Raw genomic sequence first — 24245 nt, forward strand, 5'->3', positions numbered from 1 at the left:
AGCAGACTCACAGCAAACACTTAACTGCCTAGAAGAGAACTCTCCTGATATCAGTGTGACCTATTTATTCCAGAAGCCTTGAAGTGCTTAAGTCTCAGAGACTAGAGGAAATCCAGTGCACCATGGCAATGATACAGTAGAAACACAGAAGCAAAGCCTCTCTGAGGCCATTTATGTGCCCCCAGTAAAAGTGCCCCAAATGAAAGAGTCACTCACCACAGTGGGTCTGAATGAGACACGCTGATGACAAATGCCTCTCCTGTCTGGCCAGAAAGAGTCCGTCCACTTTTATCAACAATGGTCCCAGAAATCTGAATCAACAATGTACACAGATCAACAATACAGACCCTAGTAAAGAGTATGGTCACAAAGACAAAGTGAAACAAGTCAGTGGAGTTCTTCATTCTTTCATGAGGAAGAGAAATGGCAGAATGGATATAATCAACTAACAGGGGAAGAAGGACAAAGTCAAGAAAACCCTAAGCAGCCTTATAAGTCATATGCCCACACTCATTCCTCTACAAGCCCTAGCAAGACAGTTGTCAAGGCTTTGACCTCTTTTGAACAGTCTATCCTCCATCGGACACTTCTAGGCTAGTTTTTGTTATCTCTCTAGAGGTAGGTAGCTATCGATAGCAGGGAGGTGAACAGAAGGGTAATTTCTGAAAGATATTCTACTATTCCAGGAAGGAAAAAACCTACACAAAAGCCCTAATTACAAAAGAATTTTCTTAAAGAGGGGGAGGTATTGTCAGGTACATATTTAAGAACTTACAAGCCAGGCGGTGGTGGCGCACGCCTTTAATCCCAGCACTCGGGAAGCAGAGTCAGGCGGATCTCTGTGAGTTTGAGGCCAGCCTGGTCTTCAAAGGGAGTTCCAGGACAGGCTCCAAAGCTACAGAGAAACCCTGTCTCGAAAAACAAAAAAAAAAAAAAAAAAACAAAAAAAAAAAAAGAACTTACAAAGATAGGTCGGGGAGGAGTATAATTCTCTTCAAAGAGTTTCTGGAGTGCAAACAAGGCTGCCTATCAAAAAAAAAAAAAAAACAAGAAAAATACGTTATTTCTGTGAAATGCCCAAGGTCAACTAACTGCCTGATCACAACACCCCTTCCCAAGACCTCTTCAGGCAGGTAAGACCCCAAGCTGAAGAAAGGGAATCTGCCCTACATGCCTAACATCCCTTCTCAAGTGTAACACGGGAACCTCCAGTGTAAGACTGTACATGTTAACCAATGCTCAGGTAAGGGAATCTTATGTATAACACTGTACATGCTAACCAATGCTCAGGTAAGGGAACCTCATATGTAACACTGTACATGCTAACCAATGCTCAGGTAAGGGAACCCTCCAGTGTTAAGACTGTACATGCTAACCAATGCTCAGGTAAGGGAACCTCATATGTAACACTGTACATGCTAACCAATGCTCAGGTAAGGGAATCTCAAGTGTAACACTGTACATGCTAACCAATGCTCAGGTAAGGGAACCTCATATGTAACACTGTACATGCTAACCAATGCTCAGGTAAGGGAACCTCAGGTGTAAGACTGTACATGCTAACCAATGCTCAGGTAAGGGAATCTCATATGTAACACTGTACATGCTAACCAATGCTCAGGTAAGGGAACCTCAGGTGTAACACTGTACATGCTAACCAATGCTCAGGTAAGGGAATCTCAAGTATAACACGATACGTTCTAAACAATGCTCAGATAAGAGAATCTTAACCAATATTCAGATAAGGAAAATTCAAGTGTAACACAGTACATGCTAACAAATGCTGTGTAAGGAAACATCATATTTAACACTGTACATGCTAAGCAATCCTCAGGTAAGGGAATCTCATGTGTAACACCATACACGCCAATGAATGCTCAAATATAGGAAAAGCTCAGTAGTGGAACCCTGCCTGGTATGGTGCACAAGGTTCAAGGTTCAACCCCAGAATCATAAAAAAATAAAAAATAAAAACATGAGTTTACCAACAAGCTAGTTATTTCTTCTGAAGAGGAGCTGAAGAGCTAACTTTTCTTTCTTTCCTCCCTCCCTCAATTAAAATAAAATAACTACAACAATGTGCTGCCTATTTTGTCAGCCTTTCATATACATCAACGGCAGTCATAAGAACCACAGATGTGCATCACTAGAAAAGTCATCGTGAGCTTGGGTTGTAACTACTCCTCTCTGTTAAAAGTCCATGTTTAAGCATCAAGCAGTGATCTTCTACTTCTTCTTCCTTGTATCATTAGTCACCATGTGAAGATGAACACATCTGTAATTGGAATGCAACTTGTCATTAATTCAACCTTTTTCAGTAGTGGAGGGCTTTTTGTTTTTTCTTTCTTTCTCTCTTTCTCTCTTTCTTTCTTTCTTTCTCTCTTTCTTTCTTTCTTTCTTTCTTTGTTTTCCTCATGGAAAGCTCTTAAGTCAACAATATTAATGCTGGTATGGTGATGTACACCTCTAATGCCAATACTTGAAAGACTGAGGCAGAGGGACCTCAAGTTTCAGGACAGCCTATGAGACCAGTTCTAGGTTAGTCTGGGCTACATAGCAAGACTGTCACAAAAACAAACTGGAATTACTCTTTTAGAACTTAAAAAAAAAAAAATCAATCCTTTAAATTTTTTGTTGTTGGTGGTTTTTGTTGTTGTTGTTTTTTGGGGTTTTAAATTTTTTTTTTTATTTTTGTTGTTTTTCCAGACATGGTTTTGCTGTGTAGCTCTTGCCACTCTGGGCCAGACTAGCCTTGAATTCAGAGATCTGCCTGACCCTACCTCCTGAGTACTAGGATTAAAGGTGTGTGCCACCATCACCCGGCAGTCCCTTAAAATCTTTTGTTTGTTTTTTATTTTGTTTTTTCAAGAATGAGTTTCTCTGTGTAACAGCCCTGGATGTCCTGGAATTCTCTTAGTAAACTAGGCTAGCCTCAAACTCACAGAGATCTGCCTGCCTCTGCCTTCTGAGTGCTGTCATTAAAGGCATGCACCACCACTGCCCAGCTTTGAGCCACCACTGCCTGATTGTGTGAGATTTTACAACCTTAAAATCTTATGGAAAACAAATCCATCAGAATAGGCAGAAAAGTTCTAGGTAAAAGGATGGGATTAGTAAAAGGGGCTAAGAATACCAGTCACTCAAGCTATTCTAAAGCTGCAGCAAACAATACAGTAATGCCACAAGAACAGAGTTCTGGAAAGGACTATAGAATTTAGGGTATCTTAGTCAAAGTTTCCATTGCTGTGCTTAAACACCATGACCAAAAGCAACTTAGGAAATGGTTTATCTGGCTTACAGGTTACAGTCCATCAAAGGAAAAGTCAAAGCAAGAACTTGGGAACAAGACCTTGGGGACAGGAACTAAAGCAGAGACCATGAAGGAATACTGTTTACTCGTTTACTCCCCATGCCTTAGTAAGTCTCCTTATATAACACAGGACCATCTGCCACAGGGTGGCACCACCCACAGTTGTGCCCTCTCATATCAACCATACACTTTCTTACAGGCCAATGTGATGGAAACATTTTCTCAGCTGAAGTTCCCTCTTCCAAAATGACCCTGACTTATACAAAGCTGACAAAAAACCAGGACAGGCCGTCTTATGCATCTTTCATGTCACTGAGAAATAATAAAAGTAGTTTGGGCTAGAGAGATGGTTCAGCAGTTAAATGCACAAGTTGCTTACAGAGGACCCAGCTTCAATTCCCACCACCTACATGGTGGTTCAAAACCTTCTGTAACCCCAATTCCAGGGGATTCCATGCTCTCTCTTGCCTCTATGGGCATCAGGTATATACATGGTGCACAAACATGCATGCAAGCAAAAACACATAAACACATAAAATGAAAAAAAATTAATGAAAAATGAAGATAGTATTGGGAAAATGAAATAATCTTACACTAATGTCTTCCCTACTTCATATTCCAAAATAAATGCCAAATATATCATTAGAAAAACTTCCAGTATAAAAAAGAATATATGGGGCCTGCAAGATGATTCAGTGGGTAAAGGCGCCTGCTGCCAAGCCTGACAACCTAAGTTTGATCAAGGGAAACAAAGAAGTGACTCCCCAAGCTGTCCAGTGACAAACACTGACACACTGTGGCACTCACCTACTCACACATACACACATGTATCCAAAATAAAGGGTTAAAAATTCTTATACATTATCAAAGATAATCAGTTGATGAAATACTTGCCTTACAAGCATGAGGACCTGAATTCAATCCCTAAAACACACTTTAAAAGCTGGTGATAAACACTTGTAATCCCAGTTTTAGGGAGGTAGAAACAGAAGCCTCCCTGGGGCTTACTCACTATTGGAGAGATCCAGAACAATGAGAAACCATCTTAAAGGAGACAGGTGGCATCCTTTAAAGATTTAAGAATTCCTGAGGATGACACCCAGGCTTATCCTCCATCTTTACACATGTATCTAAATAATCACTTGCATGTGAAACTGTGTAATATATAGCCCACACATTTCAAAACTTAAAAATCCAGTAGCTTATCTTTTCCACCAAATTTTAAAAAACTATCCCAGTGCTTTACAGTCTTGCCTGGCTACCCACGTACCTAATAAAAACAACACTGTGCTTCTTTCCAGTTGCACATCTGCTAGTTCCATGGTTAGGAAAACACACACTGCTCTTCCAGACAGCCCAAGTTTTATTCCCAGCAACCGTATCAGGCAGCTCAAAACCACAGGTAACTCCAGCTATAGGTGGAAATCAGATGCTTCTAGACTCTGAACATCTAGGCATCTGAACTCTAGGCATCTGTACTGACGTGCATATACCCAGACACACAAATAATTTTTAAAAATCCAATACAAAATAAAAAGAGCAGAGGACATAAATCAAAGAAAAGGAAGTATGATTTCTAGACTCAGGTGTGGTGCACATGAAAGAATCAATCAGAGAAAGACTAAAACAGAGCAAACACAAGAAACTTACTTAAATTCAATAGTAACTATTATCTTCTAACTGTAGAGGAGTCTTCACAGCCCCTCCATCATCCCACTCCATTTGCCCCTCACTTACTTTGGCATTGGCTGTATCGAAAATAGTTTCAATGAGTAAGATATCCACGCCACCATCCAGCAGTCCTTTGGCCTGCTCCTGGTATGCTTCAACAAGCTCATCAAATGCTGCAGAAAACAAACCACAGTCAGCGCATCAGAAACCCCCACCTTCTGAATGACACCAGGGTGTGCCAAGCTCAAGGCTGCACCTGTGAAACAATGATGGTTTACAATGTAATTGCTTAAGGACAACACTTTGTGTAAAAACCAAACACAGTGGTAGGAAATAATCAACAAAGTTATCCTAAAATTCTGCCATGTGCCCCCCCACTTCTCACATGAGCTACGAGTGGGAAGATACATTAAGTGGTTAACTGTGTACTCTATTCTCAACATCTTTTAAATAAAAACATCAATCACTCTTTCCATAAATCATCTTAACCCAGCCGGGCGATGGTGGCGCACGCCTTTAATCCCAGCACTCGGGAGGCAGAGGCAGGTGGATCTCTGTGAGTTCGAGCCCAGCCTGGTCTACAAGAGCTAGTTCCAGAACAGGCTCCAAAGCTACAGAGAAACCCTGTCTCGAAAAACCAAAAAAAAAAAAAAAAAAATCATCTTAACCCATTAAGAGACAAATCTAAGAAACGGGATTTAGGGGCTGGAGAGATGGCTCAGCAGTTAAGAATACTTGCCACTCTTCCAGGGGACCAGAGAGAACCCAGCACCCACTGCCTATATAGGCTTCAACTGCCTATAATTCCAGTTCCAGATGACTTAATACCTCATCTGGATTTTACAGACGCACATGTACACACACACAAGTAAAAAATACAACATAATAAAATAAATGAGATCTGGAAATATCACAGACTAAATCTATAATAAAAAGTTATAAATTTCACTGCCCCTCACCCCCAGTTCAAAGAAGCCACCTCTCCAGAAGACAATTTTTTTTTTTGTTTTAACTGTTTTTTCGAGACAGGGTTTCTCTGTAGCTTTGGAGCCTGTCCTGGAACTAGCTCTTGTAGACCAGACTGGCCTCGAGCTCACAGAGATCTGCCTGCCTCTGCCTCCCGAGTGCTGGGATTGAAGGCACCGCCCAGCCAGAAGACAATACTTTAGAGTATTTCAGGCACTATTGTAAGCCCTTGACACAGACACAGTCACAATTCTGAGGTCTCATTTTGTAGACTTGTAGATTGCTAAAGCACTTCCCCAAGGTCCATGATCTACAGTATGTAATGAATACTCACTGACATTCCTATAGTCCGGCCTTTCCACAGATGGGGAGACAGAAAGTGTCTTATTAGTAGGGCCCAGAGCTCCAGCCACAAACCTCTTGATTCCTTTGGGAAAAGAAAAAAGCAAAAGGTGTAAAACCACAATCTGCTCAAACTTTTTGGTATAAATCCTCAAACTCAAGGATCAAGTGCAGTAACACAAACCTCTAATCTCAGTTCTAAAGAGTCAGAAGCAAGTCTGTGAGTTGGAGGTTGACCCGGGCTATCTACTAGGAATCCATCTCAAAATAAAATAAAAAGGGCTGGGACTGGGACTTAGTGGTAAAGTGCTTGCTTACCACACTCGAGGACTCATCCTGGTTCAACTCCCCCAGTAAAGAAAAAAGGGAGTGAGGGAGACTTTTCCTTGACAATAAGGCTATAATCCTCTATAGCTCAGAAACCCAAAAAGTCCTAAAAGCCTAATTTTTTCAAAATTCATTTGAAACAAAACTACTGAACTAATTAATAAAAGGCTATTTAATTTTTATGTCACTGAGATGACAGATTCTCTTAACATATTTGTTCATGACTAGGAAAATCACACAATAAAAGGGATATGTACATATTATATTATATTCAAATCACACAATAAAAGGGATATGTACATATTATATTATATTCAAAAGAACTCTCAAACTTCAAATCCAAGTATTCTATATGTACCCTTTCTATTACAGCTGTGTTTTGGCATACTTTCTCCCTATTCTTAAGAAGGACCCAAAGTCTTGAATTTAACAAGGTGCCTCACATTAGAACATAATGTGAAATGCTTTACGGTACTACAGTGCAGGCCTTTCATTAGAGTAAATACTATAACAGAGTTAATAATTAAAAAGCCTGAAATTCCAGTATGAAGCAGAATGAATATTGCTCTAGTCAGTTCTTTAAACACACACACACACAAACACACACACACACACACAAAAATCTTGCCTCGGGGCTAGAGAGAGGATTCAATGGTTAAGAGAATTGGCTGTTCTTCCAGAGGACCTGTTTTCAATTCCCAACACATGGCAGCTCTCAACTGTCTGTAATTCTAGTTCCAGGTGACTTGGCACACTCGCACAGAAATATATGCAGGCAAAACATCAATGCACATAAAATAAAGATAAATAAATCTTTTTTAAAAAATCTTGCCGGACAGCGGTGGCACACGCCTTTAATCCCAGCGCTCGAGAGGCAGAGGCAGGCGGATCTCTGTGAGTTCGAGGCTAGCCTGGTCTACAAGAGCTAGTTCCAGGACAGGAACCAAAAAGCTACGGAGAAACCCTGTCTTGAAAAATCCAAAAAAAAAATTAAAAATAAAAAAATAAAAATAAATAAAAAAAAATCTTGCCTCTAGGCCAGAAGTAAACTTATTTCTATAGCAGCCTGGAAAATTGTGCTCACATACATATCAGAACAAACGCCAGGAGTCCTAGAACTCATTACTTGGTGATTTTAGTAGCATAATCTGGACTGTGGTTTACAATACACAGGAGAAGACTGCCAACTAGCTAATGACGACTGGGCATGACAGCACAGTTACGGGATTTTAGCACATAGGAAGGTAGAGGCAGGAGGATCAAGAGTTCAAGGTCCTCCTCTGCAACACTGGTTGAGATCAGCCTTGGGCTCCAAGCCTGCCTCAAAACAGAGAAAAAAAGAAATTATCTTCAGTCTATGAAAATGTTCTTTATCTTCCCCAGTGCTGAATAATAGCGTTGACAGGTACCACCTCTCTGTTGGGGTAACAGGCTCTGCAAGTCCATGAACTTAAACATTATCTCTCAGAAACAGATTTCCTTGTAAACTGCTTTGGTCTTCTTCATTAGTATGCTGTCAGTTACTTCCTAACAATTTCTTCCCATCGTTCCTGCTGGCAATGACTGCACACTACCAAATCTTTCAGGGCTCAATATATTTCTTCTACTGCTTTCCCTGTCTCAAAGCCTCCCACTAGCAGCGTTCTGATGGCAGCTAGCCAGGAGGCTGGTTATTTCAAGAACCACTTTAGTCCCAGCAAGATGAAATCAAATGCTACATCTTCCTGTAGGCCAGGAAGAGCAATCGGGTCATCAGTAGTCTTCTTGAGAAAATGCTCAAAAGGCAATCACTGCTTAAGTAAGTCAGGCATGGAGAAGAAGGCAGCTTTTGAAGGATAAGATCAAATACTCAAATAATAATCAAAATCAAACCAGCCAGGTGCTATTTAATAACCCAGTGATGTGCCTAGCTACCAAGTCAGGCTATGAGCATCATCAGGGTAAAAGAGAAAACCCTGATCCGGAGGTCCACAGGGACAGTGTCACTTCAGAGACACTGAATGCTTCTCTATGGTACTATGGGAAGGATCCTGCAAACAAGTAGATTATCTGCTCCCAAGCCAAACATGATGTGAAGGAAAACTGTACATCAGAGTTGAAAACATCAAAAAACTTGTGTGTGTGCCACAAAGAAAGAGAATGTCCCTTACCTGTCTGCAGAGTTATCTCCTCAGCAGCTCTTCTGGCCACATCTGCAGAGCACTTGTTCATCCGGTAGGCCTAACATATCAACCACTGAAGTTAGTCTGCCCTGCTTTTCCTCCATTCAGCAAGGTATCTGTAACTAGCTAATTCTTAGTTGAACTCATCTGAGTGAAACCACCCACTGTAAAGCTGATATCTGCACATCTACAAAGTCAAATAAGTTGATATAGCAAATAGTCCACAAACTGATAAAATATTTTAACTCAGGTGTGGTAGCCTATAATCTTAGCACTGGGGAAGTTAAGAGGGTGAATTTAAAAGTGTGCCAAGGATGTAAAATGAAATGCTGTCTTGAAAGAAAATAAGAGAAAAAGTATTCAAATGGGAAAAGCAACATTCGAGAGAGGAAACCTAAGATTAAGAGTGCAGTTCTCATGGCAGATTTTCTTGGCCCTGATCTTATTACTGGACGATGATGGGAAGAAGCAGTTCTAAACTTTCTGTACATTATTAACACCTTAAAAATCCTGTCAGTAGTGGTGGACACGCCTTTAATCCTAGCACTGGGAGGGGGGATAGAGGCAGGCAGATCCCTGAATTCAAGGACAGCCTGGTGTACATAATGAATTCCAGAACTACACAGAGACACCCTGTCTCTAGAAGAAAAAAATATGATAAAGCGGCCTAGAGAGATGGACCAATAATTAAGAGCATTGGATGCTCTCCCAGAGGACCTGAGTTCAATTCCCAGCATGCACATGGTAGTTTACAATCATCCGCTAATCCAGTTCCAGGAGACCCAATACCCTCTCTGGCTTCCACAGGCACCAAGCACACTCATGAGTACACAGATATATATGCAAACAAAATAATATTTTCATCTGAAAACGACTCACATATGCAAAGCAGTCTACAAGTGATGGGACCCTTCAGAAGCTGTTCACACATCAAGTGTTCCTAGATTTGTGATCTGCATCAAGTCCTTTAACCACTTTGGCACCTCAAATTGTGCAATTAACAAACCAGAATATCCTGAAAACAGGATTTGGTGCACTGTGGCTCATAGCCCATCTAGTTGTCCATTTCTGCACTGGAACAGCCACAGCCATTTACTTCCATGTACAGGTTCACAGTCAGTGATCCTGCCTTTACCAAAAGATCCTGTTATTTGACTATTGCTTAGCCCAAAAAGCCAGCTGCTTTTGAATGGGCTGCTACCCTAGTAAGCGGAAGAGGTTCCAGTCATGATCCCTGAGAATTAGGATTAGAATGACAGCCACTTCAAGCAGTTCTGTCACTAGCAATCTCCAGTGCAATAGATACTAATACGCCATAAGCATATTAGACAGAAAAGTCTCACCAAGTGTTCAAGGCCATAGTCAGCTTGGGCAATACAAGTGCTGCTGAAAGTGTTTGTTTCAATGATATCTGCTCCAGCCAGCAAGTATTCCTACAACAAAATAGAGTAAGTCAGCTACTGTGAACTTGAGAGTCCATGGCCCCAATAATAAACACATCTTTTCATTCTGTCACCAAACATAAAAGACAATACCCTCAAGACTAGAGATGCAAGCAGGTGGAAGGATTTCACAGAAAGGCATACATAAGACCAGCACATAAATTCAAACAAAAGTAATACATTAAGTTATGTAAGTTTAGTTACATTCCTTAAATTCTGGTTTTTTGTTTTGGTTTTTGGGGTTTTGTTGTTGCTGCTGTTTTTAAGGGAAAAAACATACAAACTTCAAGGGGCAGTGGCTAGGCAATAACTAGAATCCTGCCTGTCAAGTTCCTTAAAGTTTCTGAGTATTGAACTCCTCATCTAAAGTATTAAAACCATTTTCTGCCAACAGTCTATATGGTAATATCAGCCAGGACTTCAAGTGGCCGGCACACCCTGGGCACTCAGGAGCCAACAGCTCTGTTCTCTACATCTCGGTGCTTAAACATAACTGATATGCACTGAGAACTGCACCGCCCCTAAGAAATCAAATTCTGAGTATGTTTTTTTCGGTCTGTACCTCCTATTCCTATATCTGCAACCTACCTGGAACACTGAGAACTTGATACCATACCACTCTGCCTGTTTAACCTGCCTTCCTAGTCTCTCTGTCTGGACAATGTCTCCATCTCAGTCTGACCCAGTCTGGACTCCTTTATTTTCTAACAGTTAACAAACTTAATTTTTCCTAAGCTGATGTTTACAGAACTGATTTTCAAGATAAGCACATTTATAATAGTGGTCATCAAGAGAGAGATAAGTAAAGTAACTTTATTACATGTCATATGGCGCCTAAAAAGCCACCGTGTATGTCTATGACATGGGGAGACCACCAAAGCACCACTGAATAGGAAAGCAGTGTGTAAAGCAGATTGCTATGGTCTGAATGTAAAATGTACTTAGACTCATGTTTAAGGACTTGGTCCTAACTGGTAGCACTGTTTCAGGAGGTTGCAGAACCCCTAGGAAGTGGGCCAACCTGGAGGAAGGAGGGTACTACCCAGTCTCTCTGCTCCCTGATCAGCACACAGTAACATGATCAATGCCATGTAACAAGTAACTGCTCCCTCCACCACTACCACACCTTTCTTCCACAATGCACTGTACCCTCTCTCTGAGCCAAAATAAATCCCTTATTTCTGTCAGCTATTCTAGCAGAGATAATTAACATATAAATACAACCACTAAGTCTACTCACATAATATGCAGATATAAATGTGTAACAAAAATAATTAGGAAAATAAGCATCAACTGATAGTAGATATTGGGGGAAGGTAGCAATTTATAGCAGTACTCAAACAGGAATTTATTCTTATTTTAAACAGCAAGAAAGGGGGCTGGAAAATGATTCTAAGGCTAAGAGCTGTCTGTTCCTCCAAAGGACCCAGTTTCGTTTCCAGCGCTCATATGGGTAGCTCATAACCATATGTAACTATAGTTCTAGGAGGTCAGACACCCTCTCTCTTACAGCCTGCACAGGCACTAGGCATGCATACAGTATAGACATACATGCAGGCAAAACACCGAATGTGCAATTATATAAAATAAAAATAATATATCTATATTTTTAACTAAACAACCCTAAGGGCACCTCTTAATGCCATACTGAAATTTAAAATATGAATCTTGGCGGGGAGGGAGAAACATGGCACTCAGACCTTAGTGTACCAACCAGATGAACATTTCTATTTTCTCTTGCTGCACTTCACCATGTGAGAGTATGATAGGAAGAATGGTACATGGTAAGCAGAGGGGGCCCTCAGCAGACACCAGAGTTATGGTATCACGATGATGTACTTCCTACTGCTACAAACTGTAAGAAATAATTGCTGGGACCTGGAGAAATGGCTCAACAGTTAAGAGGACCAGGTGCCCTTCCAGGAGACCCAGGTTCAATTACCAATACCCAAATGGCAGTTCACAATCATCTAAAACTCCTAGAGGCAGTTCTAGAGGATCTGATACCTACTTTTGGTTTCCCTGGGCACCAGGCACACACATGATACACATACATAAATGCAGTTAAAGCATTCACACATATAAATCAAAATGGATGGATAGATACATAGATAGATAGATAGATAGATAGATAGATAGATAGATAGATAGATAGATACATACATACATACATACATACATACATACATACATACAAAGATACATAGATAGATAGATAGATAGATAGATAGACAGACAGACAGACAGACAGACAGACAGACAGACAGACAGATAGGAATGTTGTTGCTTGAGTCATTTGAGAATTTCTATAGCAACACAAACTTAGACACCATCTTTCAGTGTATCTTCACAGGGTATTAATAGGCAAACATGAGATTCCTAATTTGTTCCAGGATTTATGGCTTTTCAACTAAAGTTTAAATGCTACAAAGGTCAAAACAAAACAAAAAACCAACCTCCCTCTGTCATCTGCTTATCCCAACTAACCAACTAACACAGGATGTGAAATACCTGCATTTTTAATAAATCACATCCTTTTCCCATATTCTCTAGAGCACAAGTCATGACAGTCTGAGCCTGATACATGAAATAACCTGAACGAATGCTTAAGAGCCTGGAAATAACTCACCTTATGAATTTGGTAAATAATATCAGGTTGAGTTATACTTAAGATGTCATTGTTGCCTTTCAGGGGCCTGGTGTGATCTTTAAATTCTTGACCTTGGAAACTTTCTTCACTCAGTTTGTACTGCTGGATCATGGTCCCCATTCCACCATCTAGCACCATAATCCTCTTCTTAAGAATGGCTTCAATCTCATCCTTCAGGGTTTTCTTCATCTCTCCTTTAAAGAAAGTAAAAATTGACTTCAAAAAATGAAAAAGGAAGCTATGTGGGGGATGTAGGTAAGTGGTAGACTCATGTGTAAGACCACTGTGTTTGCCCCAGCACCACAAAGAGGAACAAAGGTAAGGAGCAGGGAGGAAAGGATTAGGAGAGATAAAGGAAACGTGGAGGGGAAATTCAGAGTAATTCATAACTCACAATACAGAGTAAGTAGAGCTTATGAACTTAGTAACTACAGCATTAGAAAATTTGCTGCTTCCTTGTTTTGTTTTGGGTTTTTGTTTTGTTTTTTTGGGGGGGGGTTATTTGTTTATTTTGGTTTTTTGAGACAGGGTTTCTCTGTGTAGCCCTGGCTGTCATGGAACTCACTTTGTAGACCAAGCTGGCCTCATATGCAGAGATTCACCTATAGGCTTAGTTACTTCTGTTTCAGAGTTCAGAGAAAGTCAACAATGTTTAAGGGGAATAAACCTAGGCCAGGCTGCAGACATCCTCAGAACTCTGTTAATTCTGTAAAGCTTTTACAGTTGATAACACTGACAATTCCAACCTGACCTTTAAAGCATTAGCTTCCACCATCACCTATCCACCTACTGCCACACCACAGGGTTTTCCTAACTCATCTCCGCTCTATGAAATAACCTCCTACCACCCTCAAGCTTCTCACCTCTCCCATGCACTCAGAAAAGGCCCCAATTCCAGCCCTTCCCAGCCTTATGGTCTAGTTTCTAAGAACTATTGGACGGTCACAAAGGAGGCTGACTGGAATGAACCCACACCAAGCCTCATCTTTTCAGCACCTCCAGCATCTGCTGATTCGACCTCTGCTCTACTTTAGCACCAAGTCCTTCTCATCCTCTTCATTCTACAAGTGATTAACCTAAGCCTGTGCAAATGTCTTCTGTTGGAAGCACCTCAAGTTCCTCCTAAGGCTGGGGTTTCTTTCCTTGTCCATGTACCTATGATGATGTGAATGTAAAATGTACTAAAAACCTCAGGCATTTGAACACTTGGTGGTGCTGTTAGGGAAGGTTTAGGACAGGCTGCCTTGCTGCAGTTAGTATGTCACTGGGGATGGGCTTTGAGAGTACATAGTCATACTCCTTTCTCTGCATCCTGCTTGTGGCTCCTGCAGCAATGCCTGTCGCTTGCTGCCACGCCTCCCCACCACAATGGATTCATTGCAACCCTTCCTTCTGTAGGCAAGCAACAGTAAGTAGTAACAGAGCACCAACAGAGTGCATGCTCAGTAATACCCCAATACTTCCCATGGCCCCCAATCTACTACTTCTCACCTCCAACATGCAGATTCCTCACCTTCCTGATACAGCTTCCTCTTCTGTCACTCTTCAAAAATTACTTTCTACAGTCAACAATAACCTACTGGTTACTGAAAACACGAATCCAAGGCACAAGTTTCAAATTACCCACCTGACATCTTCTCCCAGAATACCCAACAGCTTCTCAATCTAATTTTCAAAAACAATCTTGCTGTATTGTTTCACTTTCCTATTTCTGTGAATGACAATGTCCTTTCCAGAAATGCAGACTCCAAATCTCAATATTATCTGACTCTTCTCACTGAAAACAACCACCTGTCTATTTGGATCACAAGCTCTACCAGTGTGGCCTCTAAAATAAATCCCATTATACCAACCATACTCTACTAGTGAGATCCAATCTTAGTCCTCTTCAGGAAGGGCACTTCCATAATCTGAAAAAAAACAACCTAGCTAAGTGTAGATAATAAACTTGTTTTGTTTCTACAGACAAAAACTAAGGTCTCAAATTCCTGACCTGCTACCTCTCCCTCCCAAATGCTGGGATTTACACGTGTGCCACCATATTTGGCTATATTCACTGAAAGTGATAAAGCACTTTCTCAGAGCAAAGTTAAGATCCCGTGAGCCAACCAAAAGAAATCACTTCATGAAAATACAAAGAAAAGTAAGGCTGAATTAAGTCTCTCTAAAAAATGATAGGAAATAGCCCAGTCATTCCAGGTTATAAGCAAAGCAAATTCAGATGTAGTACCACTTTGGCAATCTCCCAATGTCAATGTCCCATGAACTAGTAAATACTGACTCTGGTATGATTAAACTAAAAATGGCAAGGTGACAAAAGGCAAATCATCTGGGTTTTAGTCTCAGATCCCCTAAGCAGCTACAGGATTTTAGATAAGTCTTCCCCAGTTCAGTAAAATGGAAAAATATCATCCCTGCCTTTATAAACAAAACTGTTTATAAAAGATTGTGTGTTAACAGCAGAACCTCTGAAGTAACATGTCATTAAATGAGACATCGAAACTTAACGCAAAATAAAAAATTGTTAATTATTCCTACTATCATACTACTATCATCACTAACTCTAAAGGCTTTCTATTAACAAGGCCAAAGCTATTAAAAAGCAGTATCTAAGTCTAAAGAAGTGGCTTATTTTCTGGTTTGGAAATGAACATTAATCTTGTAGAATGAAATCAACAGTCTGTGAAAACAACTAAAACATATTCCAAATGAGAAAAATGAGAACCAAAAACCTTATCTATATCCCCAATTGATAAAGTTGTATTTCACCCTAGAATGAGACTATATGAGCACAGGGTGTTTTCCCTAAGAATGATACTCAGACTTCCCAGGGGAAAAAAAGTGTAATCTTTTCCATAGATAATAAGACATGGCTTTTGGTACCAGGCACACAGTCAATCATTATTCTATTATTTATATGTCTTTCTCTGTATAGCTCGGCCACTGTGCAAGTGCATACATGTAGTAAATCAAACTGTGCAGAGTGCCTTCATTTTCATACAAACACTTGAAGCCAGGCATGGAGACACACACCGTTAGTCTCAGCAGTCAGGAGGCAGAGGCAGGCAAATCTCTGAGTTAGAAGCCAGCCTGGCCTACAGAGCAAGTTCCAGGCTGATCAAGCTATACAAAAACATCCTTCCGGGTATGGGGACCAGTATGGGTGGGGGGCAGAAGTGGTATTTTTCAATGGGGTCTCTACTGTACTCATATTTCAATCAAGAAATATGAACTTTATGTTTTTTTCAGTCTTTTTTTTGTTGTTTTTTTTCGAGACAGTTTCCCTGTAGCATTGGTGCCTGTCCCAGAACAAGCTCTTGTAGACCAGGCTGGCCTCGAACTCCAGAGATCCACCTGCCTCTGCCTCCCGAGTGCTGGGATTAAAAGTGTGCGCCACCACCAACCGGCTTTTTTTTTCAGTCTTAAAAGACATTTCACTCCCATAAAATAATTTAGTCCCCACACATGAAATTTGGGATCTTGTTTGTTGAATCACATGTATACAGATAAGCATGAGACCACATGTACACACGTTTTTTAAAAACTAACCAAAACATGGGGGAGGGTTGTGTGTTTTTGTTTTGTTTACTTGATAAATTTGTCCTATAATTTCTATGGAAAACTTCTATGACTTGGCATAAAGGAACTTAAGTTCCAAAGACCCAACTTGTATGGATGGGAGAGAAGATTCAGTGTGTGTGTGTGTGTGTGTGTGTGAGAGAGAGAGAGAGAGAGAGAGAGAGAGAGAGAGAGAGAGAGAGAATTAGAACCAGTGAAATCAGGGATTCACAATATAATAATATATACTACCAGCTCAGTACCTGTAATTTTTTGGTTTGTTGTTTGCTGTTTGGGACTTGGGGTTGGAGTTGGGGTTTGGGTTTTGAAACAGGATCTCACTATGTAGCTTTAATCCTAAATGTTGGGATTAAAGATGTGTGCAACCATGCCCTATAATTTTTAAGATAAGTCTGATTTCATAAAAACTAAAACAAAAGCACAGATGATAGTTTAGAAAAGATTCTGCTATGTATAAAACTAAAAGGGATTATTAACGTCTAGAATATATATATTACACAGCCTGTGTAATACAAAGAAGCCAAAAGAACAAGAAAAAGACAAATATAGCCAAGGATGAAATGCTAGGCCTTGGTGAGGCAAACCTATAATCCTAGCACTTAAAAGAGGGAGACAAGAAGATCAGGTTGTACTTGGCTACACAGCAAGTTTGAGGCCAGCTATATGAGATTTGTCTTGAGAGAGAGAGAGAGAGAGAGAGAGGGAGGGAGGGAGGGAGGGAGGGAGGGAGGGAGGGAGGGAGGGAGGGAGGGAGGGAGGACTAGACTAGGAAATTCTTACATTCATTAGCTATCAAAGAATTAAAACAAGATGATAGATAGCTATTACTCCCAATAGACATGCACTCAAAATAGTAGATAATGCCAAAGAACACCCGAACCTTCATGTTTGCTTGCTGGAATGTAGAGCTAGAGCCATTCTGCAGACCAGCCTCCTTGCCTGGAATGTAGACACGGAGAACCATTCTGGAAAGCAGCCTTACAGAGCTCAGTTAAATTAACCATGCAGAAAACTCAGCAATTTCACTCCTGGATATGTTTTCCAAAAGAAACTATCACATTGGTCCATATGAGAATGCATAGGATATTGGTAGAAGTGGCAAGGGGGGGCAAACTCAGGAAATTTCACCCTATATAAAATGTGGTATTAACTCCCCAGGAAATACTACATACATGTCAATAAATAATATACTATGGCAATATAGCTGGTTCTTTTTTGTTTGTTTGTTTTGGGGGGTTTTTTACTTTTCTTTTTTTTTCGAACCAGGATTTCTCTGTGTATCGCTGGCTGTCCTGGAATCACTCTGTAGACCAGGCTGGCCTAGAACTCAGAGATCCCCTGCCTCTGCCTCCCGAGTGCTGGGATTAAAGACGTGGGCCGCCGCCACACAGCTAGAGCTGGCTCTTAAGAGTAGAACAGTGAATGAAAATAAAAGGCAGAAACAATTAACTACCACATTTATGTAAATTTCCATCTTTGCAATAGCTCATTCATTATATACCATAACAACCAAATACCCACGCATACAAATTCTGAGATCTACAAGGACATACATAAATATACGGATACATATCCAAGAGTCTACAGAAGCAATAGAATAATGAGTAGCAAATACAAATAGATAAAAAGTACGCATAATAAATAAGTAGGAGTTGAAGGCAAAACTCTGCAACTTAGTTCCTTAAAAATCTATTGCAGCCAGGTGTGGTGGCACATTCCTGTAATCCCAACACTGTCAGAAGCAAAAAGATCAAGCCTTCAAGGCTATTCTTGGCTATACAGTGAGTTCAGAGGACAGCCTTGGCAGTATTAGTCCCTTTCCCAAAACAAACAACAGCAAAATCCAAGTCTGCATCATCTATATGCTTATTATCCTTAAAGAACAATGTCTGGTTCATCACTTAGAGAACCTAAGAGGTCTTCCTCCAGAAGCCTTTAGCCTAAGCACACAATGATTTTTCTAGTAGGCGGTTATCTTTTACTAGGCCTAATTACCATTATAGTTGAGCATTTCTAATTGCCATCAGAATCTTCTCTTAAAAGTAAATCCCCTCGGGCCAGTGAGAAGGCTCCGGCAAAAGCACTTACTGTATAAACTTGTTGACCTGAGTTCAATCTCCAGATTTCCCACAGTGGGAGGAAAAAACAGACCTCCTGAGACCACGACCAACACGTGTAAACCAGCACACTTGAACAACATCCCCCATACATACAAACATTAAGACTTAAGCAAAATCTAAAAATTAAATTCTCTTGATGATTATCCTTTCCCTTAACATAGTGGGCATTCACCAAAACCTTACTCTTCTGTAGATCATACATACATACATATGTTTTACAACTGACTAAGCTAATTCTATATTTGATCTTGTCCTAAGTAGAACACATCTTTTAGGGTAAATAAAAGAAAACATGGTTTCATAATATCTCTTCGCAGATGATCAGAAATTGTTTTATGCTTAGTATCTATACATGTAAATAACTGTTGTATAGAAAAAAGTACCAAGAACTGTCCTGGTGAATAAGCCCAATGAGATCACACAGTATTTTCCCCAGTTTGAGTGGCTCCCACATCATTTTGGGGGTTAGGGTTTTTTGTTTTGTTTTTGTTTGGTTGGTTGGTTTCTTTTTGTTTTGTTTTTTTTTTTCCTTTTCCTGACTTGATCATTTTTTTAAAAAACCAGTGCCATTTATATTCACAGCAAACATTCAAAAGGATAAATACAGGACTAACTGGTTAGGGCTCCTATCGGAGCTGAAAGGTGCACCAGTCATGCGGCTCAGGGTAAATCACCGGCCTAGCAAGTACAAAGCATTACAGCACATCCCCGCATCCCCAGCACCGCAAACAAGTGAACGCCAAGCAACTAAAGAGTAAGATGAAGATATACGACAATTTCTAATAAGCGAATATAAGCGGCAAGCTCTAGAGAGAGGACAGCCCCAAAGTGGGTCTGCGGTAGCACGTCCCTTTGCACAGAGCAAAACAGAGCAGGGTAAAGAATACTTTTCTTTCTACACTATAAGCAAACGACCTCAGTGCTTTCCCAGCGGTTTCCCTCTCTAGCTGTTTTAGCAATCTGCCCCTTACAGGATACTACTTCATTTGGGGCCTCTGATCTCTAGTCTAACTGATCTGCTAGACTTTGCAAGCATCTGCATACATATTATCTCTCTTGAAATACGTTTCTTTCTCCCACCAGTATTTAAGACCCAGGAGATGACTGGGCTGCTATCAAGTCATTGGCTCGTTTATTCGTTCTTCCATTAATCATTCATTAGTTAAGTTCCTAAAAACATGCAAGGATGAAACAAGAAATCACTAGAAGCTGTAGTTGAAAAACTTTCTCACACAAAATTCCTGCTGGCCCACAAGTCTCCTTCCCCCAAGAGATACAATCAGGGATTAAAGTTACTGTCCCTCCCTGCCCACCTGTTGGAAGGATTCACTCTTGGGTTTGACACTTGCAAGACAAGCATTCCACCCTGAGCACAGACACAGCTCAGGGCACATCCAGCTTACAGGCTCAACCTTTAAAGATCAAGAATTTTAGGTCTTGGGTGGTGGTGGCGCACGCCTTTAACGCCAGCACTCAGGAGGCAGAGGCAGGCAGATCTCTGTGAGTTCGAGGTCAGCCTGGTCTAGAAGAGCTAGTTCCAGAACAGACTCCAAAGTTACACTGTGAAACCCTGTCTCAAAAAAGTCAAAAATAGATAGACAGACAGACAGGATCTCATGTAACCCGGGCTGGCCTTAAACTTCAAATCCTACTTCCACGTCTAATTTTATGCAGAGATGTAATTACCTAAACCAGGGCTTCCTACCTGCTGAGCAAGCACAACCTCGGAAGTCCTTGCTGCTGATTTGCACACACCTCCCACTTGCTATAGGAATTTCTGCATAAATTCTTAAGACGTACAAAACTAAATCATTTGCGATTACTATCCCACCTCCTAGCCCTACCCCTAGGTACTAGGAGTCCGGTCAGCGCACGGTCAAGCTAACGCTGGAGTTTGCAGAAGGAAAAAGAGTAGAAAAAGAAACTTTAAAACCACGTGGTTCAACTGCCTTGGCGGCCTCGTAGCATCTTAACTTTCCTAGGGCCGACAGCGTTGGGTAAATATTTACTGAATACGGTCGTCGCATCATACAAAACGTCACCCGGGGCCCACTGGAACCAGCCAAAGACAACGCTTGCCGTTCAGGAACCGAGCGCACGTAGACGGAGAAGGACCCAGAAAGGACCGCGGCCCCGCTCCCCCTTCCCCCACCCCCGGCTGTGTCTCCGGAGGGAGAAGCACCTGAGGAGCTGGGGCACCGACCGATCCGCTCGACCTGGGTGGAGGCGTTACCAGGTTGCGACAGCGCAGGCGACACGCCGCCGCCCAGCGTCCACCTCAAGCAGGGAAGGCGTGATCGGAGAATTGCACCGCGGGCGGCTCCAGCCAGCGCTGACTGGCCTGACGAACTGACCCACGAGACCCAGGAGCCTGAAGCTCCAGAGCCGACACGCGGAGCCTCCGGGTGCGCGCCGCGGGCACGCGCTTCTTACGGAACTCTCAAGCGCAGAGCTCGAGGTCACCCGCGCGCGACCGCAAGGAAACACTTCAGGGAAGGACGACGTGGAAAAGGCCACACGCCGCTACCGACTACGGCTACGGCCCCGTTAGGTCGAGGCTCAATCTAGGCTCCCGCGGGAGGGCCCGGCCCCTCCGCGGCATGTGATTGGTCTTTATCCTCTTCTCGCCGTTGTGTATAGGCTGTTGGTCGCAACCAATCGTCGGAGGCTTTGCTCCATGGCCCTATGGGAGATGTAGTCCTGAGTACTGGATCCCTGGGGAGGCCTGAGTATTTCCCCCCCCTCTGGGTTGGGGAAGTGTCTCACAAAGGGGCCTCCAAGTTCTAGTGCAGGGATCTATACTGTGGTGTTGGCCTGAGCCAGTGGTACAGTATCAAGGACCAGAGCCTGAAGTCAGAAAATTAACTGTAGGCCGGACAGTGGTAGCGCAAACCTTTAAGCCCAGCTCTCTGGAGGCAGAGGCAGGTGGATCTCTGTGAGTTCGAGGCCAGTCTGGTCTACAGAGCGAGTTCCAGGACAGGCTCCAGAGCTAAAAAGAGGAACACTGTCTCAAAAAACAAAACAAACAAACAAAAATATTAATTGTAGTTTATTTTTGCTGGCACTAAATATCTTGTCTCCCTCATACATAGAAAAGAAATACTAGAACGGAAGTGACTATTAGTTTACAGGATTACAACAAGGATTAAAATAAGATCCTGTAATTGCACCTGGTTCAGTATAGACTCTTCCAGATGCCTCTGCCTGAATTCTCCCTCATATCTACAATAAACCCCCCTCAACCATACTTTGGAGTGGTCATGTCCTTATTTTTCATTCATAAAGCATCTTGATTTATGACTTTGTTTTACTCATTATAAACTTATCAACACACTTTGAATGGTAAGTGGTAATTGAAGAATTAGTCTTTATACTCTCAGCAAAATCTTCTGTTATCCCAGGTCTTCTATGTCTCTTTCATTCTTTCCTATCTAGTCCCTTCCAAGGCTGGCCACCTCTGGTAAGGTGTGAGAAACCGGTCTGAGAGCTCAAGAAAGCCACCACACAGCCCAAATCAGCAAGGCAAAGAGTTTTGTTTCTCTATTATTTTTTTCTGTTATTTATTCTGTATTATTTATTTCTGTATTTTTTGTGTATGTGTGTGTAACTGCATTTAAGACATCAAGCAGACCCAGGGAGTAAGTACCTACTGGGTTTTTAATCCTAACACAAGGTGGCTTTGTGTTCTTGTGAACTTGGTTAATTTAAAATTACTCAGTTAATAAGAAGGATGCATTTTTGAGCATAGAGTGTAACCTTGAGCTCATGTTTTGATTTCAAGAAGTGCTGACCCTGGAAAAACCTGATTTTCTACCAAGTAGCTTATTAACAATTTTTAAATACTTTGTCCACTGGGTGTAGTGGCCATGCTTCCAGTTCCAGCACTCAGGAGACAGAGCAGTTGGGTCTCTCTGGGTTAGATGCCAGTCTGCACAAAAAGTTCTGTTCAGGGCAGGGTCACATACAACGTGACTATCTCAAGAAACAAACAGTTCGAGGCCAGCCTGGTCTACAAGAGCTAGTCCCGGGACAGGCACCAAAGCTACAGAGAAACCCTGCCTCGAAAAACCAAAAAAAAAAAAAAAAAGAAACAAACAAACGGACACAAAATGGAGTTGGTCTTACGTATCCCCCTCTGACAGAAAAGATGGTCCAGGGACTGGAATCACAGCCCAGTGTTTAAGAACACTTGCTGGTCTTACAGAAGTCCTGGATTTGGTTCTCCCACCCATTTCAGCAGCTCATACCACTCGCACCTCCAGTTCCAGCAGATCTGATACTCTCCTTTGGCCTCCAATGAAACTGGATAATAAAATAAATAAAAATAAATAAAAGGAGAAAACACAATATTTTGTTTACATCTCCAACATAAGGATGCTATATATTATACATTTTATTACAATTCTATATATTATATTCATCATTATACATTTCAAAGATTTTTATCTTATGTATATGAGTATATGCTTACGTGTGTGTATATATGTATATATATACATATATATACGCCTTGTGCATACAGGTACCTAAGGTGGCCAGAAGATGGCACTGTATCCCTTGGAATTGAGGTTACAGATTGTTGTGAACCATCATGTGGGTAATGGGAACTGAATTTGGTCCTCTGCAAGAGGAGTCAGTGCTTTTCAGTGCTGAGCCACCACTTTGACATAGATTATAAATTTTAAAGTTTGCCAGTTAGGTCAGGGGTAGGTGGCTTATATCTATAATGTCAGTGCTTGGAAAACTGAGGCAGGAACTCACCTGTTTAAAGCTAGCCTGGGCTACTAAACAGTCTGTGCTATAAAGTGAGACCTCCTCTCAAAAAACAAAACAATCAAACAAACCAAAAGTATATACAGTAACTTGGGAATATTATGCTTTCTCTCCTTCCATGAACAGTCTTGCTATGTAGCCCAGGCTAGGCTGGAACTCATAATCTTACTGCCTCATTCTTTTTTTTTTTTTTTTTTTTTTTTGGTTTTTCGAGACAGGGTTTCTCTGTAGCTTTGGTGCCTGTCCTGGAACTAGCTCTTGTAGACCAGGCTGGCCTCGAACTCAGAGATCCGCCTGCCTCTGCCTCCCGAGTGCTAGGATTAAAGGCGTGCACCACCACCGCCCGGCCTGCCTCATTCTTTTAAGTGCTGGGAATCTGGGCCTTTACCACCACCCCTGCACCCCACCCCTGTAACCCTACCCCGACACCACCACCCCGTACCCCCACCACTGTACCACTACTCCTGGCTCCATGTATCTTTTTATTTTTCTAGAAACCTAAAAACATGAACAAGAAGCTAAATGAAGTCTATTTCTAAAATTAGTACTCTGTATGACTACTAGGATCCTGACAGAAAGATTACATACATACATAATATTGTTATAGATTTTGAGATAATATTTGTATCTTAATAAAAGCTTTAAAGAGTTAAAATAAAGGATTATAAGATTATTGGCAATAGGATAGTCCCTTAATTTTTTTTTTCTGTCCCATACTGAGTGGCTCTTTTGACATGAGACAGAGATTTTGGATTTTCCTTTATCAAGCATGCTTAAGTTTAGAGAAGGAAAGAGCTGTGTTTCACCTCCAAAGTTAGCTTTGACTTTTTAATTGAATGGGGACCACAGAAAGACCATTTGCCTTTTATGTTGTAGCAAGAAGCAAAAGCAGGAGTTTGGGAA

The 24245-nt window shown here is 41.4% G+C and overlaps 1 protein-coding gene across 1 annotated transcript in view; it reads right to left on the reverse strand.

Annotated features, from left to right (window-relative positions):
* Mtr (5-methyltetrahydrofolate-homocysteine methyltransferase) overlaps positions 1–21085 on the reverse strand; it is an 81819-nt gene extending 60734 nt beyond the window's left edge. The window contains exons 1-8 of the mRNA XM_057786984.1: positions 20752–21085; positions 12850–13064; positions 10122–10211; positions 8767–8836; positions 6282–6374; positions 5048–5154; positions 964–1026; positions 217–311 (exon numbers count right to left, since the gene is read on the reverse strand). Coding sequence (XP_057642967.1) covers positions 217–311; positions 964–1026; positions 5048–5154; positions 6282–6374; positions 8767–8836; positions 10122–10211; positions 12850–13059 — 728 coding nt within the window. The 5' untranslated portion in view covers positions 13060–13064; positions 20752–21085. The remainder of the gene's footprint in view (positions 1–216; positions 312–963; positions 1027–5047; positions 5155–6281; positions 6375–8766; positions 8837–10121; positions 10212–12849; positions 13065–20751) is intronic.
* Between the last annotated feature and the right edge of the window lie 3160 nt (positions 21086–24245).

Source organism: Chionomys nivalis, chromosome 13 (assembly GCF_950005125.1).
Source record: "Chionomys nivalis chromosome 13, mChiNiv1.1, whole genome shotgun sequence".
NCBI classification, from domain to species: domain Eukaryota; kingdom Metazoa; phylum Chordata; class Mammalia; order Rodentia; family Cricetidae; genus Chionomys; species Chionomys nivalis.